Source organism: Argiope bruennichi, chromosome 6 (genome assembly GCF_947563725.1).
Source record: "Argiope bruennichi chromosome 6, qqArgBrue1.1, whole genome shotgun sequence".
NCBI lineage: Eukaryota > Metazoa > Arthropoda > Arachnida > Araneae > Araneidae > Argiope > Argiope bruennichi.
Window position 1 is genome coordinate 68,658,087 of NC_079156.1, and position 19,655 is coordinate 68,677,741.

At 28.0% G+C, this 19,655-nt stretch overlaps 2 protein-coding genes across 4 annotated transcripts in view; one reads left to right on the forward strand and one right to left on the reverse strand.

Annotated features, from left to right (window-relative positions):
- LOC129971547 (rab5 GDP/GTP exchange factor-like) lies at positions 1-14,677 on the reverse strand. 3 transcript variants are annotated; one of them, XM_056085419.1, is made up of 8 exons: positions 14,560-14,677; positions 6,179-6,356; positions 5,662-5,801; positions 3,978-4,205; positions 3,148-3,375; positions 2,761-3,017; positions 2,092-2,331; positions 1-1,020 (listed from the first exon to the last, which is right to left on the reverse strand). In XM_056085419.1, exons 2-8 carry the CDS (start codon positions 6,352-6,354, stop codon positions 307-309), a joined length of 1,983 nt encoding a protein of 660 aa, XP_055941394.1. In that variant the 5' UTR covers positions 6,355-6,356; positions 14,560-14,677; the 3' UTR covers positions 1-306. The 3 variants fall into 3 exon arrangements, with proteins under 3 accessions (XP_055941394.1, XP_055941393.1, XP_055941392.1); XM_056085418.1 differs by lacking the exon at positions 14,560-14,677 and adding an exon at positions 7,121-7,272; XM_056085417.1 differs by lacking the exon at positions 14,560-14,677 and adding an exon at positions 6,470-6,730.
- Positions 7,503-19,655, forward strand: part of LOC129971548 (U11/U12 small nuclear ribonucleoprotein 25 kDa protein-like) — a 24,257-nt gene continuing 12,104 nt past the window's right edge. Inside the window, exon 1 of the mRNA XM_056085420.1 lies at positions 7,503-7,733. The gene's annotated coding sequence lies outside the window, so the exon portion shown is untranslated. The remainder of the gene's footprint in view (positions 7,734-19,655) is intronic.

The window sequence follows — 19,655 nt, forward strand, 5'->3', positions numbered from 1 at the left end:
TAAAACTAACTATTTTTTACTAAAACAAAAATAAATAATCAAACAATTTATTATAGATTCTTTTTTCAAAACAAATAAACTGCTACCGTAAATTCCAATTATATATTATACATACTAAACAAGAATTATATGGAATCTAAAATCACAGAAAACAAGTAAACTAATTTCCCAGTGTTTTGTACAAACTACATGTATGTGAAATTTTATAAACAGGAACAATGAAATAAATATTATCACTAAAAATAATGACTTCCAAATTTAACATAAAATTCAAATTTTTTAAAAGTTATACAATTGTAATTACAGTCATTTTTTATTATTACCTATATCAGTATTTACACTCTGAACTACAACAGGTTGTAATGGAGGGGGTAGATTCAAGCTTTCTTCCATGAAACCAGCTTCAGGTAATAATGGATCAATCAGCTGATTGGTATTTGTCTCTGTCAAATCACAACCTTCAAAGGGCCCAAATTCTGAAGATTCATCCTCCTCTTTCATTTCAGGAATCAAATCGGTAGGATATTGCAAGTCTTGAATATTTACAACAGGCTGACTAAAATTATGAATAGGTAAAGGATAAGGATTATGATGGGAAGTGGAAATTTCAGCCGATGAACTGTTACTTTCATCACCTTGATGCTTTTGAGAAGGCAGTAGGACTTGAAGATTTTGCAACGGAGAAAAAGTACTTGTATTACTTTTAGCATCTGAATTACACTCATTGCTATTTGGAATACTGCATAAATCAGACATTAAATCATCTTTAGTATCTGATTGTGTTTGATCTGCTTGCATATTAACGGAAGAACTCATTAAGCATTCGGATCTTTCTTTATTCAAGGATTCTGAATCGCCATTTTTAAATTCTATGTCAACAAGAATGTCTTCGGTGGGACCAAAAACAACACGGCTTCGAAGTACTTCAGGAATGAGGCTCATATCTGTATTTCTAGGAACAGTATATGGAGTAGGATTAATAATTAATGGAGACACAGGTTTGCATTTCAGTAAGGTTTCCTAGATGAAAAAAAAATCCATTAAAATAATTATGCATTCACGTATATAAACATTAATGATAATTCAGCAATCAATAGTATAATTACTGGAACAATGAAGTACATCAGAATTTTTTTCACTTCACATGTACATAAGTTGCTCATTATTTTGAATTCTAACATGTTACAGTTTTTTATCATGTAAGAACATGATGTTGTTTTTGTTTCGGGTTTTTTGAAGCATCAAAATGCATAGCCAGAGAAAAGTGGATGTGAGGCATCCAAATTTTGCATTTAGGGTTATTAGAAAATGATTAAGAAAGATGACATTTGGAGACTTATCTCCAACAAAAAGTTATAACTAGAAGTGAATGTCCGCCATGTACCTAATTCTTCTGTCTAAATAATAAAGGGCAGGGTCGTAAGAAGTTATTGCTCAAAGAAGCACAGGGAAGAAAATGGGAATGAACCCAAAACAAAGAAGACAGCTGTTGAAATTTATTTATATATATATATATAATTTTTTTTTTACTTTAAATTTTTCTAGCTGGCAAATAAAAGTTTTGGAGCGCAAACTATTTTAAGATGGGGGGGGGGGACACTGTTTTCTAAATATCAATGCATGCGTAATCTGATAGGCGCATGATTGTTTAAAAGCAGTTTAAACTGGTTTTTCACGAAAAAAATTCTGGCCCTGAGAAAATAAAATTTTAAAATTTGTTTAATTTTAAGACAGTCAAAACCCATAACTTTTCTAAATGTTGGCGATTGCAAAATATGAGTCATGTGAGAACACAATATTTTTCTGTGATACCACGTGACTTAAAAAAAAAATAATGTTCTCGCCTTATAACTTGAAATTCGTGATTGCAAATTCAAATTATTATTATTATTATTTTTACAGATTTTCTTTTACTCAAATTCATAAAATTTTTTGAATTTGTCTATATCACTTTGCTTGGGTTCACAGCTCATGGTTTAAGAAATAGTCTAGTTAAAAAATATTTTTATAAATTTTTATTTCTTACTTGAAAGTCAGGGAACATTCAGCAGAAAAATAGTTCATATGTTAAATTCATAAAAATAAATTTACCTGAAATTTGATCATGTCTTCCCGTAGACTAAACATGTCACTTAAAACCTGAGTATTCTTTTCTTGCATTTCATTCAGAGTGATCAAATTTTGTGTCATAACACGCAGCCCTTCACAAGCTGAAGCATTTTGATCTGAGTGAGTCAAAGGAACTTCTCCAGATAAATAGCGCTGAAATTCATCTTCATTCATATTCAGTGACTCACCAGTTAGGTCTTCAATAAATGCAACAGCACAACACTAAAAAAAGAAATAAAGAACTGAAAAACTGCCATTTGAAATATTTAAATTAATGAGTAACTTTACAATTCCATCATCATATTATGAAAGAATTAAGGTCTATTAATAAGATTTTTTTACTGAAAAATATTACACAATAAAAATCAATATGAAAATGCAGCTTAATTTTTTAAAAAACCTTTTCAATTGCAATCATAGATTATTAAATCCTTGACATTTTCATGAAATACTCCACGCAAGTTATTCTAAATTCGTGCTGTTTAGAATAAAGAAATTCAAAGTGCAGTTACTGCAAATAATTTCTAACTATTTAATAAAAAATTTCAGTTATTATTCATCCAAACTTTCATAATCCTTAGAAAGAAAAAAAGAAGAAAACTTTAATTTTATAAAATAAAGTTATGCTTACATCTAATAAGAAAAACTCACCAAATTAGTAAAATAGTATGCTCCTTCACCACTTCGAAGCCTTGTTGGAATACTAAAGCTTGTAATATACTTTATATTAGACTGTAAAAGAGGTGGATTCGCCTTTAAAACAATGTAAACAAGAGCTGGCAAAAACTCATCAGCACTAGCAGTAACTCCTTGACACAACTTAATGATATTAAAAATACTTTCACTACAGCTAACAATACATTTGATTTTTTGCTGGGGTGCTACCTTAGAGTCCAACTGAATAATATCTGGAAGATAATATTGAAAACTTAATAACATACATAAAACAAAAACAATGTAAATTTTTTTTATCAATTTGAAAATAATACGGAGTTAGCAAAGCTTTATAGTTTGAAGGAAGATAGAAAATAAATTTACCTGCAATTGCTTTGTCAATAAGATCCCGAACCTCAGGACTACTTTCTGTAATATTTAAACCTAAATGCTGAGAAGTTATGAAATGAAGACTTCTGATGCGTTTTTGCAAGGCAAGATCTTTTTCTTCATATTCAGAGGAAATTTGATGTGACACATTCTTTTGTAAATGACTCATTAATACTTCTTCAATTTTATCCATCAACTGGTCAATTTGCTCTGAACTCATATCTAATAAGAAGACAAATGATTTGAACAATTTTTTTTTCATTTATAATTATAAAAAAATTAAAATTCATCAATAAGAGTTTTTAAAATATATCTACCCAATTATTCAAAATAGAATTATATTCCATAACTTTCAAATATTAAGATCAAGACATAAAAAGATTATAAATAACAAATAGAAATTTCAAAGAATGCAAAATACATCGCAAAAAATATTTTATTATCCTACTTGTTTTATCTAATACTTATTTATTTTAATTTTTTTCTTAAAAATTTTAACATAAACAAAAAAAATATTTTTTTCATGAGATACAAATATATTACATCATGAACTAAATTATGTCTAAACAAAAATTACTGTATAATATAATACAAAAAAAAAAAAAAAAACCTGAAATACGTGCAATGAAATTTTTATAGAAAAACAGTAAAACATTTCATTACTTAATTTCAACTTGCAAATATATAGTAAAATTTCACGTCAGACATTTAATAAATAATAATCAATTATTTTTAATTATAATAATTGTTAAAATTTAATATTTTTATAAGCAAATTTCCTAAATATCTCATAAAAGAATTACATTTTCATCTTTGATACATACCTTGATATGCTGGATGTGTTTCACATCGATTGAACATAAAATTATAGAATTCTTGAACAACTTCAGATTGTTCATCAATTGATTTATCATAATACTTGGTCATTATTTCAAGAGTCTTGTGGATTTGTTTGGATATATCTTTTGCAACTGATTCCTTTACATCTTTATTTTGTAGTAAATCTTCACTAATTAGATACAGATCCCTGGATGGAGACTGACTTGTGCTTTCTAAAATACAAGGGATTTTTTTTTTTTTTTAAATTCCAATTATCAGTTATATATAGTAAATAATATATCTAAACAAAGTAAGAGCATAGTGGATCACAGAGAATACATTCTTGAAATATTAAACACTTATAATATTCATCAATATGATACAAATTCTTTGTAGATGATTGATGAGATGAGATTTTAAACAATTAATCTTAGATAGAGTAAAAAACAAAGTAATCAAACTTTTGATCATAAATGAATCGAAAATATTGAGTTTCTTTCTTTGTAATTAAGTTAGTTATTCCTTGATCTGCATAATTAATTCTAAAAATTCCAGGCATCATTTAGAAATTTGCAAATACTTTTAAATAGGAATCAATTCATTTCTAATAGTTGAATTATTCAGAAGTGTGCTTAATAGATTTGAATAATTTAAAATTTGCAAGTGGTTGCTAGTGGCTTGGCAAACTTTAGAATTTAATAGCATATCACTGACAAACATAATCAATAGAATAAAATTACACCTTTAATGATTAATACAAAAGTAAACCCACCCCCTTCCCTAATAAAAAAAAGTACTGGTAATTAGAATATCCTCATAGGAATTTTTCTCCTTTTCTTCTTCTTTTCAGACATTTAAACATAAAAGTAGCAAGAAAAGCAAACTTGAGACGCAAGATTTTATTTGTATTTAAGAAAGAATTATTAAATTAGTCATGAGTATTTTTATAAAGATGACAATTTTCTAAATCATTTCTAATTTTCAAGTAAATTCTATCACTTAACAAAAATCAATTTCTAATTCATCTTCAATCCTTGTGGTCATGGCATTTTTTTTAAAAATAGAAATGAAATGACAATTTCTTTGATAAAAAAATAATACAATGAAAAAAAATTCAATTCTTTATAACTAATTTTATTAATTTTTTTATTAATGATTTTATTAAAAAGGAAATGGTTAAAATTAGCTAAACCTACAAAAGCTGGTACTGTAAATTTTAAAATATATCTTGAATTATTTTATTTTAAGCAATATTATGTTAGAATAAGAAAGATATAAATACTTACAATAAAACAATTCTTTAAAAAACTAAATAATATAAATCTGGTCATTTTTTAAAAAATTCCGAACTATTACATATTCATACGATTAACATCTATTTGTAATTGCAATTCATTATCTTCATTCTGAAAAAAATTATCATTTATTAAAAAAATAAAAAGGAAAAATGTGATTTGGTTATTGTGCTAAATTTTAATGTATTTGAAACATCTGGCCTTTCTATTTGAGTTAAAAGTCAGGATTCTCTCAAATATAAACTATTAGTTTATCTATGCTCTTATGTTTGTCTATGTCTATAATATGCTTTTTTAAATACAATAATAAGATGCTACTCTTAAAATAGACAGACTGTATATTTGCTAAATTAAATGATAAAAACTAACAACTTTCAAAAAGAAAAAATCTTACCTTTAGCAGTATGCCCTCTTTTTATGATACTTTTAATAGTTTTAGATCTTTTTTCAGACTGTTGCTTCTTCTTTTCTTCAAATTTTGAAAATCCTAAACTTATTGAACTGTCTTGAACATCACTGTAGCTTCTCTGCACTCTGCAAATTTAATGTAACTTTTGTGTCATTAAATCTTATAGCAACAACTTCAGAAAAATAATATTTCAACAAATTTAATTTCAGACAAAAGAAAATCTCATTAAGAAATATATGTTACAAAAATTATAACAGTATCAAAATCAAGATAGAAGTAAGAGAAAGTGAAGAATTGTCTAATGCTTTTAAAATTGCCCACTTGATGTATTCTCCTATTGAGTTCAAAAATTGGTTTGGATATCATAATTGAAATAAAAAATACTAATAGAAACTCGCCAAGTGAGTAAGCAGTTCTTCACATTAACACACAAATATTGAAAAATATATTGCTATTATTAATAGTAAAATTAATTCACAAAAAAAATAACAAAAACACTTACTTTTTAGATGAAACTTTGGAAGATCGTTCAGGTTTTACTTTCTGGTTCATTTCACGATGACATATTGAACAATAACCAAGCCATTCAGGATTCCCAAAAAAGCCACATCCATTTTTGCACATCAGTGCAGGCTCCCTCAAATTAGTAATAGGTTTGCTGGGATTCATGTTAGACATGGCTGTAAAAATTGGTTTAAATTACGACATAAAAATAATGCTTAATAATCATGAATGTATGCAAATCAAATATAAGTAGAACAGGTAATAAATCATAATTTAGACATAAACATACAAAACAACTTCAACACCAGCATCCTGATATTAGGCATCAGCAGACAGAATCTTCGATGGTATATTCAGAAAGACAAAGGTTTCTTTTTTTAAAGCTGTTTTTAAAATACAAAGCAGCAAGAATATTTGCCATGAACTTGTCATTTAGTATTTCTCATGATCATTAAAACTATCTATCAATAAAAATATTTTTCACCAAGCAGAGAAATTAATTATATTATTAGAATGACAAAAATGTAATTTGTTAAATCTTATGTTAAATTAAAACTTATATGAAAGACAGAAAATTTCAATTAGAGAAGAAAATGCTGTTGCAGATACATAAAAAAATTAATTAAAATAAAGATAAATAAAATAAATATATTAATAAAAAATATCAGATTGTCAAGTTGCAAATAATTTGTATTTCTGTCTATAGAAAATCGGAGAACTGGAAACAAAAATGAAATAATTAACATTCAGAAAAGCTCTGCTGCACTACGCACACAAAACAATTTTGCGGACAAAATGAGAAAAACAAAGTAACCAATAGAGGAAAACAAGAACGGGAAGTTTACAATAATCACGAGTACAAACAAATGATAAGAAAAGGCAACCAGATTCCTTAAGCATTTATCATGGATCTTGGAATATGCCATTTAAATATACTTACTTTAACGAGTCTTAAAGTATAATACACCTGCTAAATCACATGCCAAAGGAGTGATAGACCTATACAAACATTAGCGAGAACATATTTGTAAACAAAATAATCGGAGATTAATGTGTTGCCAAACATTGAACAAGTTATACTGTTCTGAGAATGATCCTGACTCAATTTCCCTCTCAATAACAAATAATTGAAAAGATGAAAAAAAACGAAAAAAGAAGACACTCGAAGGTTGTAACGCATACAGAATATCGCATTTCTTTCAGATTTCATAACATTAGATTTTTATTATATTAAATACTCTCATATTAATTATTCTATTAAATTTAATTTAAGATTATTTTAGGTAAAGAATAGCTCGTATTGTAGCTGTAACTGTGTTTTTGTAGCAGACAGCAGGGAAAAACAATTGGCACTTATTAATTGTATTTCTTTCATTTCTTATATTAATTTAAAATGATTTTGAACTATTCAAAAATAAATAGCTTAAAGAAGAGGCCAAACCAATTATTAAACTGTAGTTTCTAAAGCGACTGAACAGTCAAAATTGCTTAGGAATGTATATTTTTATTTTTTAATGTGTTTTCTTTAAAAATATCGTTTAGCTTATTTACAGGTAATTTAAAGTATACATTTTCATTACTATTTTACTTTATATTTCTATTAATAATTATTATAGGCATGTCTTGTTTCATGATTGCTTCATTTTCAATTTTAAAAAAACTTAAAATTCTTATTCAGTTTACAATTCTTATTTTGTATATTTCTTTTCATGTGAACTTGTATATGAATAAATATGTGGGTGATTGAAATATTAAGATACTTCTTTATTTAAATATAGTATTTAAAGAATTTATGAAGATAAATAATAATTGATCTATACTTTTTAATTTGTATGGTATGTATCATAGGTTACTTGAAAACAATATTTATTAGTTCTGAACTATACTTTTATTTTTATCAGTTTTTTTATTTAATTCATAAAATAGCTATGGTTATAAAAGAGTTCCTTTAATTATTTGTCAGGTCTTTTCTGTTATATTCTTCTAATATAGTGACAGTTTATACATCAAACTGTAGTTTCTATTACAGGTATTTTAAAAATTTGCATTTTTTTTTCTTGTAATATTTGTTTACTTTTTCTGTATCAAGTGATTGATGGTCAGAGTAAATTTAAATAAATTTTAAAAGGGGGTTGAAAAATCGCACAACAAATAGGATAAATATAATTGGATATGAAACAGCTGAAATAATACTTAAAAACACAGAGCAATATGGTACATTATTAAATTTTAAAAAAAGGGTTTTAAGTGTTTGCAGCTCTTAAAATTTTAATGGAAAGAATTGAAGTTCATGCAAAATTGAAGTACATGCATTTTTAATGTATAATAAAATATATCCTGTGTGTGCCATTTCATATACATTTTTGGGCTAGACTTACCCTGCTAATTGAATAAGATCTTCCTGTCTAAAGGAAGCTCATCTATTTATATTTGATAAATAATGATTTTAACATTCTTGTAAGTCAACCATCTAACTCTCCGACCCGCCCGAAGGCACACAGATTTAAACCATAAAACTGAATGACTGGACTTCTGCAACAACAACATTGGCGGGAACTGAGTCCTAACGGCCGTCACCGGCCACGGTACAACCCTTCCCGAAGGAAGTACGTCCCGTCATCGATGGGAGGAGCCAGATCCCCTACCTATTAGTGTACCCTGCAGGGTGGCGAGATCCAACCACCATACTGGAAGCATCTGATCCTCATTTCGAGGTCCCCCCCCCCGGGTTTTTAACATTCTTGTAAGGATAACTTTTTAATGTAACTAAATTTAATATGTTTAATTAATAAATTAAATACTAGCTATTTGATGTATTTGAAATGCAAACAATTTAATGTCTCTTAAATTTAAAGAATTTTTAAAAAAATTAAATGTGAAAAAAACTATCTAAATTCATAAAAAGTATTTTTTTTAATACTATTAACTTTACAACTGATAAGTCACCTCTGACCTTATCTAGAAAACGCTAATTCATATGAATTGCTACTTATAAATACAAATAGGTATGAAAATGTCTTTTATGTACAATGAATATTTTTACTCTCTCATATACATAGTATGGAGAAACTATAGCAATTCAAAAAATTTTAACTTGAGATTACAACAAATTTTCTAGTTTTAGACCTCCCTGGGTTTGAAAAAGGCCTTTCTGTCAGTGACAAACTCAAAAATACTTTGAGCTATACACTTGAAATTTGGTATAGTCTTTGCGCCAAAGTTGTGAATTTCTGTCGAATTTTGAGTTTTATCCGTCCAGATATTCAAATATAAGGTAAGATAATAACTACAAAAAACGTGCTAGATGGATAAAATTTGGTATACATATCGCAGATCTATATTATAGACACTTATCACATTTTGAGGAAAATTTAATTAGGGTTTGACTGTCTGTACTTTCAGAAATACGTACACGATAGCTCAAAAATGCAATGACTTAAATATACCAAACTTGGTATGGGGTTTTGTAACTAAGTGTAGTTTTGTATCGAATTTTGGTTTCAATCGGTTGGGAAAAATGCCCTTAAAAAAAATTTGATTTTCAGATATTATTTACTATATGCCAGGAATGAATCATCTAGGATGACAAGTAGATTTCTCTCGCCAATTAAAATGTTATTATATTTATCTGCCTGTAAGAAGAAATTTCGAATCAAAGTTTCATGTAACCAGAAAAAAGATCTTGCCTTTAAAGTTATTTGAAATTTTATTTGGCATGTACTTTATTTTGATGGAAAAAGTATACAGGAAATTCTTGGATTAATAGAATCTTTTATAAATGGGGCATAAAAATTTATGTTGTAAACGAATTATTTGATAGTACAATTTTAATCCTTACTGCATCCAGTGATAGGATCTATTTATGTTCACTCACTGGTTCCATTAATTTGTATTTATATCATGGCTAGAACTTATGCAGATGTAATTTGTAAGGTGTAGTTTGATAGAAAAATAAAAAAATATTAAGTTTGTATTTATATACCCTTTTTGTTTCTTGGATGTATTTTTATACTTTGTATATTTTCCCTTTATCATGTAACCCATGGCCTAGTATATAAATGTTTTGTTGTATAAATGCAGTGTTCTAGATTGATTCTCATTGCTGATAAATTTGATCCTTAGGTTGTATATTATTCTAAAAGTAGATGTATCATGATTTTACAAATTATTAATTTGAATAGTTAATCCTGTTTGAAAAAGTTTATTTTCATAATATCTCTCTGTCAAAAAAAAAAAAAAAAAAAAAATCAGATTTATATTAGCATTTAGTTAAGAAGTTGTTCATTTTAAGGCAATTAACATAGTGTGAATTTTATAAACAGAAACTTTTATCGTCAGAAAAAAAAAAGTCATCTGTTTGATTTTTTTGGAGAGCAGTTACAAAAATAACAAACTGATGGTTTTTAAAAAAAAAAAAAAACAAAGTTAAATATTCAATTGTATTAATTTGTAAAATTGTGATATATTTGTTTTCCAGAATTTCATAAAGTAAGGAAAGCAAAGTTCCTAGCACAAATATTTGAACTACAGACCTTATACTTATGTAATAGAGGGCTGATTTTCTGGCGCATTGGATATATAACGATCGTGAAATTTGCATAGTATATGAAGAGGCTAGAATTTTAAAAGTTGAGGTTCTTAGAATTGTTTGAAATTCATGCCTAATAAATTACAGCCATTTAAGTGCTTCAGATTTACACAAGTGTTGAAACTGTATCAAATTGCTGAGAAATAATAATAGATTCTCTTAACAAGTCAAAATTTAAATGAAATATTATTAGATTGCTTACATAAGAATTCGGGGTAACATGTTAAATTATATATATCAATAAATTTGTTTTTATATTACAAATTAATGCAATGCAAGTTAATATCTTGAATGTATAGTAAATTTCATAAATTCTTAATGTTAAAAGAGTTGATTTGTAATTACCAAAAATTCATTTTATTTATTAATAGTTATAATGTTTTATTATTAGTTGACTTCTTTACAATCAATTTTATGGCACCTTCAAGGAATGTATTATATAATATACATTTTAAGTATGATAAAATTTTGATTCTAGGCAATTTTTCAGAACTAGCATTACTCAGAAAGTATCTAACAGAATTTTGCTATTAAATTTAATGTTTATTTATATATTTTTTTCTTTTTTCTTTTATGACAAGTTTGTCTCTTATCTCTTGGAAGTAAAACATCCTTATTTGAAAGTATGAGTAAAATAAATAACAGGGTTGATGCAAAATGAAATGTATCTTTTGTGTTTAGAACCTGATATAAGCAAGCACTTTTGTGCTTAGTACTGATGTATAATGTTTTAGCATATTTACTTTTTAATTATTTACTATTTATTTGACCTTGATTTCAATAACCACTCATTAAGCACCAACATACTGAATATTAACTCTCTGTGTATAAAGAGTTAAAATTTGTTACATTTTTATGAGATTTGATTTACCAGTTTTATTTTAATGCCTACACATATGTTTTTCATATCATTCTTTTTAGAGTTTATCAGATTTTAATGGTATTAAAATAAAATTAATTATACTTTAATTATTTAAAAGTTGTAAAAAGACTTCCATTTCTCATCCAAAGATCGTAGATGATCCTTCTATGAATGTCACCGAAAGGTCATATTAATTTTATTTCATTCGCAATTTTACTATGTCTTGTAGTTTACGAGTGGTTTGTTAAGTAGATTCTAGGAAAGTAAGTTTGATTGATTTAAAGCAGCAGTATCCATGTTAGTTTGATCACTTCTGTCAAGTAATGACAGAAATAGCCAAATTACAAATTTGTTGGATGCATGAGTTTTGATATTGAGCTTTGACTAGTTTATCAACTCACAAAGGAAGCTTTGTTATCATTATTTGCATTTTCCTTTAAGGGTAAATATAACAAGCTCTTTTCTACTGAAATCTATGTGGCCTATTTTCATCTATAAAAGTAAACAGAAAATATCTATAAAAATTTCTGGAACAATTTCAATAGCTAACTTGTGAAAGATAAAACAATGATGCAGAAAAGCATTTTTAATAAAACTTCATTTATTTATTTTCTCAGGAAATTTTTTATTTTTCATGTGAAATGTTGTAAATATATTCAGCTATCTAGCAAGATATGAGTGAAAATTTATAATATAACATTATATTAGATAAATATAGAAAAGACTTTGAGTGTTAGACTTGGTAAAAAAAGAAGGAAAAAAATATCAGTGTGAACTCTTTGCAAAAATTATATCCGAAGATTAAAAAAAAACAAAAAACAATATGTATAATTGCTAACTGTGCGCGAATATTATTTACGAATGGAAATAAGCTAAAAAGTACAGTTTTTTAAACAATTTTTTTTAGAAAATAATTACAGTACTAACAGAGATGAGATATACTTATTATCTTACTAGTCGCCTTTGGCGACCAGCCGGTTCGCCAATCTTACTGTTCGTCTAATCAATCTTAATGCGCCAAGCAGGGGGTTAAACTCCGGTCGTACCATTAAATATTTTACGCAATTTCAACTTTTATAGATTCTTCAGCAAAATGTTTTAAAACTTCAAATTTTAATTGTCATATAATTCACTCATAATATTATAAAGGCCTTCAGTCATAACATAATATGTATCTCTCTAATTTTCTGTTACCTCTCGTAGAATTTATGCTTTAAATTAAAGTGTAAACGATTATTCTACCATTAATATAACAATATTTTTCACTGAAACAAAGCATTTTTTTTAATAATATGATTACTGATAATAGAGTCACTGAGCTTTTAAACTTTATGGGCACTAAAGAATATATTTCTTAATTTATGTAATATCTCAAGAATTTGTTAATAAAATTTTCTCAGATTCATCATGAACAGATCGATTAATTAACAATGTTTCATTTTAAATGCATCAAACACTAAGAAAATAAAATGAATCGTTTAAAATAATCGGTCGAAAACAGGTTTAAAAAAAAACTACTTGAAAAACGATGTACTTAAAACTATAAGCATATACAAAAAAAAAAAAAAATATAGCTAACATAAATACAATTTACTTACAAAAGAATGCAACTAACCTAAAAATAATTTAAATCATCAGTTAATAATGGTTGTCATGTCAACAAGCAGAACACAATGCGCATGCGTGAATTTTCTTCGCCAGTTACGGTAACGCAAATGCGTGAATTTTTCTACGCCAGTTCGAGTAACGCTATGCAGATTAGACATTTTTAATTTCCTTTATTCTGTGTTATTTTAATTCAAAAGTACTTCAGAATGAATCTGAAACATGGATTAATTAACAATTTTTAATTTTAAATGCATAAAACATTAAGAAAATAAACAGAATCGTTTGAAATAATGGGCCGAAAAATGTTAACCCTAGCCTCATTACTGTTGGGAGAAAAAAAAACAACTGAAGCCTTACTCATTTGGGGATGGGGAAAATGGATGATTTTTTTTGGCGGAAAAGTTGGCGGTGGGGAAAATGAAAGATTTTTTTGGCGGGAAAGTTAATTTTTAATTAATAATTAAAATTCTAATTAAAAATTCAAAAAAAGGGACCCCAGGTGCACATGCCCAACCTCTAAAGTATACATGTACCAAATTTGGTAGCTGTATGTCAAATGACCTGGCCTATAGAGCGCCAACACACACACACATTGAGCTTTATTTATAAGTATAGATATAGATGAATCTGCATCTTCAACATTATAAATAATCTGTAGTGCTGTGATACATTGGAAGCAATTAATTTATATTAGCTAATAAATAAAGTTCATGGTGGTTTGTTTGAAGTCTCCAGCAGTATACTGTCAGGCTTCGACCCGTGTGATTGCAGATTTGAGACCGAATTTCACTGAATACCTGTTGTGCACATGGATTTTGTGTATGTTAAATAAGTATGCTAAGTCCGTTTTTTGAAGTGCTCTGGAAGTTAAAAAGAGCAAGTACTATTATATGCTGTATATTATATGCTATATGCATTACTCTTTTTAATAGTAATACTAGTAGTCGTTTTGTGAAATCCATATAGAAATTTATATATTGTAAATTTCTATATGTTATATATTGTAAATTTCTATATGGACGGCCCACAATAACTGAATCAGAATTATCTTTTATGGGCTTCATTCGAAATAAAAATTCTTAGCATGGTTTTCAAAAAAACATTAAAAGTATTGATGCCATTAAAATTATGATAAATAATTATTAAACATTTGGTTGCTTAAAGTGCAAAGGGAAAAGAAGCTGCGATTAAAGATCGAATGCGTATAGTAAATTATTGAAGAAAAAAAAGAACGAAATTTCAGTAAACAATACATTTGTTTTCATATTTAAGTTTTCACAACGAAAATGAAACGAAGTACGTAGTAATAAAATAAAATTACCTGAATAGATTCTTCATTCATAAATCAGGAGAAGTTAATACCTACCTCGTACCTCTACTTTTTAAATAAAGTCTACAGGTGTTACAATTTAACTGATGGCGTAGTAATTCGACAATTGAGAAACCGAAAGTAATGATAAGAATTTAAGAAGTTTCTACTGGATAGTATGCAATCTTTCACTTTGTGAAACCGGAACTGTAAGAAATGCAAAGTAAACAATTTCTTAATCAGTATCGCTTTTAGTCGCAAAGACAATCTAGAACAAATGACGGCAGTTTTAGCATGGAAAGAGGTTTTAGGTTGATTCCTATAGGAAGATTATCTATTGCAATGGTTTTCATGACAAGACTTCAGAAAAATTTCTTCAGTTCTTCATTGATTATTGTTTTTAGAACCCAAAACCACCCTTCGTTCAAAAGTGTGTGTGTGTGCGTGTGCGCGCGCGCGCGCATAATGCTTTGCTCATGTTATTTTGTGAACAGAATAACTGGAGTAATTTCGTTTGGATTTTAACTGACTCGGGGTATGTTAGAAATATAAAAATTTCGGACGAGTTCGTAAGTGGTCCATCTAGCTCAAAGGGGGGGGGGGATGGTGAGGGGTTGAAATTTTAATTTCGCTATAACTTTTTTAATATTGAAGGTAGAAAAATAAATCCAGTTAGCCAAATTAGCGCCTCAGTTAGAAGAACAACTAACTTTTGTATTTAAAGATTTTCGATAACTGTAATATCTTAGAAGTTAAGGACTGAACAGTTATTTTCATACCCTAGTTTTGACTATTTCTAACATCAACAGTTTATGTTACTAGATAGTAACTTAGATGTAAAGGAATCTATCTTTAAGTTCCGGCTTGCCGAGAGGGACTTTTTTTAAAAAAATTTGTATCAGAAAATATCGCTAATCGACCAAAAAAAAAAAAATCGAATTTGAGATTTTGACGTTTTAGAGCTCTTTAAATCCGACAAACGCATTGTTAAAATTATTATTATTATTATTATTATTGCTTTTGAACATGATTGCGCAGAAACGTCGTAATGAAATTTTGTATATAATCTTTTCGCCAAATTTGTAGATTTTAATCAAATTCTGAATGAAAACCATACATTGGAATTGTGACTATCAGATTACAAATGGACATGATAACTTCGAAATGTAAAGCTATATATAGATAAAATTTGTTATATGGATTTAGCATCCAAAATGTTGACCAATAATAAATTTTGTGTCTATTCTTTCTAGGGATTGACCGTCTGCATTTTCGCAAACACGTAAACGTGATAACTCAAAAATGCAACAAATTAGATAAATGGAATTTGAGGTGCGTAGTTTAAGCATCTAAAGTGCATATCCTTATCAAATTTTGAATTTTATCCATCTACGAGTTCACCGTCTGTCGGTCTGAACATTCACAAGCATGTAAACGCGATAACTCAAAAATGCAACAAATTAGATAAATGGAATTTTATGTGTGATCTATTTATTAAAAATGTAGTTCTTGGACAAATTTTGACCTCAATCCGTCGATAAAAAGGTTTCCAAAATATATACCAATTTTCTTAATTATACTGCGAATCAGAAAACGCTCATGTGCGAGAGTCTGAAAATAAAAATCTGAATTTAGGAGCCATGATTTTATTGGAGATGAGGAATCATTATCTGAAAGTATGCGATTATTTGAAAGTATGCGAGAAACTTTAGAGGAGACCTTTTCCCACTGGTTTTGACCGTATTCGTGCGTATATTGTATGCATGCGACCTAAAATTTTTGAATGCATAGTTTAAGCATCTAATTTAAGAATGGAATTATATTTCGTAGACACTAAATTGATGGTTGCTCTGGTGCTACATTTTAAATGTCATCGATAAGACAGCATACTTTTTTATGCATAAGTGATACATTTATCTGCGGTATCTATCTTATCATTTATCTATTTATATATCAAGCGATATCATTTTATCTATCTTAGAATGCTCACTGGTGCAGACTTTGCAGCAAGTTTATTTAAAATGCTAGATCAGCGAATGACCCAATTAGGGATTGCAATACCGGGACACCGAATACCGGTATTTTGAGCCGTTTGTACAATTTTGTAATATCGGTATTCACAAGTTTAAATACCGTTTTTTCGGTATTTACTAGAAATTTTTTTACTCCTAATAATGGAACGATTTTTGAATCCAAAAAGCAATAATCGACTTAAACCTGCAAATTAATTTTTCAGATAGTGAATTCGACTTAATATCCAGAACTGTATCAGCTCTACTTCCAATAAAACTGGCTGTTGAGGCATTATGTCGGAGTGATTCTAATTTATTAACAGGTAATGCAACAATAAATTTCATGTGGCAGTCACTGAAAGAATAGCACACATCACTACTGAAGAATTACACAGAAGAAAGGCATACCGAAATAGAAAATGTCTTACGGTATTTACATAATTATAATGATTTTAAAAATGGAAATGAAAAAGAAGAAAAGAGATTAACCAATTCAAATTTGATCAAGTTTATAGTAAAATTTTTTACCCACAAACCTATCCACATTCAGAAGAATTCGGTACAGTTATCGAAGATTATGATGACACTAATATCGATAGTGAAAAGGAATTTGAACAAAATTAGAAATTAGCGATAAATAAAAAAAATTCAGCAAACCAAAATACAATACAGAAATCATCTATATCCAAAACCATCCGATGAGAAATCGATTTATTTGAAGATGAGGGATTAGAGGTAAATACTTGAAAAAAGTATATCGCTCATTGCTAACAGTACCACCAACTACCGTAGATGCCGAAAGAGCGTTTTCGACAGCTGGTAATTTTTGAACAAAATTACGTTCCAGGCCTAATGGCAGTGCAATGGATGCATTATGTTTTTTAAGATCACATTTCAAAAATTTGTCATAGTATCACAAACTGAATAGTGATATTTACACTTTTTTTGTGATTTAAATAAATAAGATGTACCTTTACTTTTTTTGTGATTTCTTATATACTGTTATCTATACTGCTATTATAAATGTGAAAGTTTGGATGGATGAATGTTTGTTAGTCAATCACGCCAGAACGGCTGAAGAGAATTGGATGAAATTTAGCTGAGAGATAGATTATAATCTGGAATAGGACATAGGCTACTATTTATTCCGTTTAATTGAGTGGTTAATTGTTTATTAATTAAAAATTAACTTTCCCGCCAAAAATCGCCAAATGAGTAAAGATTCAGGGTTGCTGTTTTTTTCCCACGCCAGTGAGATTAGGCTTAACATGATTTTGGCTATTATTTCAAACGATTCTGTTTATTTACTTAGTGTTCGATACATTTAAAATTAAACATTGTTAATTAATCGATCTTTCGGATTCATTCTGAAGTACTTTTGAATTAATATAAAATAGAATAAAGGAAATTAAAAATTTATAATCTATATTGCGTTACCCCAACTGGGGTAGAAAATTCATAAATCTGTGTTGCCCCAATTGGCGTTGAAAATTCACGCATGCGCAGGAGTAACAAAAGATAAAGCCATTGATGCTATAAATTCCAATCTATTTCCACGCGTGCGAAGTCGCGGGTAAAAGCTAGTAATTTATAAGTTACAAATTATTTTTTGTGAATATTTACACTCTCCAATAAAACTAGCAAATAAAACAAAGAAACACTTGTGTTTTCTTTCTTTTTCGAAATTTTCTACTACCGGTATTAAGATCTAAATCATACCGAATACCGGTATTGAACTTTTGGTCCGATATTGCAATCAATAGATACAATATTACATTCTAACTAAGCAAAAATCGTTTTAATATTTTTTTTTTTCTTTTTTCTTCCTCGTTTGCGAAGTTTACAAAGAGAAAATATTTTAATCGTGGATAGATCCGATCACGGATTTAGAACACTCTTCACGTTTTAGACATCCTTGTATACAGAAAACACATTTTTGCTATTCTGTGAACTCAATAACTAAACAATTAATTGAGCTATAAGGATGAAATTTGGCATTTGATTGTGTAATCATATTTTATTTATAACTGTCAAAAACAGAATAGTTTTATATTTATTGTAATTAAATAGAGAATTTATATAGTGGAATGGCAACATCTAGATGTTTTTGGTACCGAAAAAAAAAATGTAGAACACAAATTTATGATGTGTACGTTAAGTCATGAGCACTCTTTTAATATCTAATAAATGTTTAGTTTTATCCTCTTTTTTATGAAAGAAATGCGTTTTGAATGATATAATTAAATAGCAAGTACACAAAAAGTTAACAGCCTAATACCAATTTGTATATTTCTGTAAAATTTTGGATGAAATTTATTAAAGGGTCTATTTATACCCTTTAATAAATTTGAATTGAAATTTAGATCAAGATTTTTTTTTTCTCACTAAGATTTCTCCAAAACATTTTATTTGAAGTTATGAAAATAAAGCTGTAAATGCTACATAGAAGCATTTTAACCTTTTAAAGGGCCATTTTTTTCTAGTCATATTATGTTAAAATATTTTTAGGCTTGAAATTGGAATAAAAAAAGGGATTCATTTAGCTTATTAGATAAATTTAATTTGATTAATTAATTAATTTGGTTCATTAATGATTAAGTAACAAATCAAGACACATCATTTTGTGTAAGATAAAGAGCTGAATGATCTAAGTTTCTGTCTTTCTAAAAAAATTTGTCAGAATTGATGCCAACCTACATAATTTCATACAAAGATTCATAAATTTGGTGGGAAGCATACTTCCCACAGCCCTAGAAAGGATTAACAAATTCAACCAGCAGATGTGGTCTCCCTAAAACTTTCTCGCAAACCCTCTAATAAACTTGTCATGCCAGAGAACGTCTTATATGACATTGGCGTACAAAATTTACAAAATGTTAACTTTGCATTATTAACATTTCGTAAAAATGCTTAAGTTATCTTAAGCCTTTTTACTGAGTCTATCGTGTAATCTTTGGCTAGTTATTTAGCGATTAATCGCTGGCATGCCATTAATAGCATCCGAAAATCGAATTTGTGATTTAGACACATTTTTGTCAGCCGATTGAACCAAAAGTTTGACACAAAACTGCATTTGTAGTCACAAAATCCCAAATA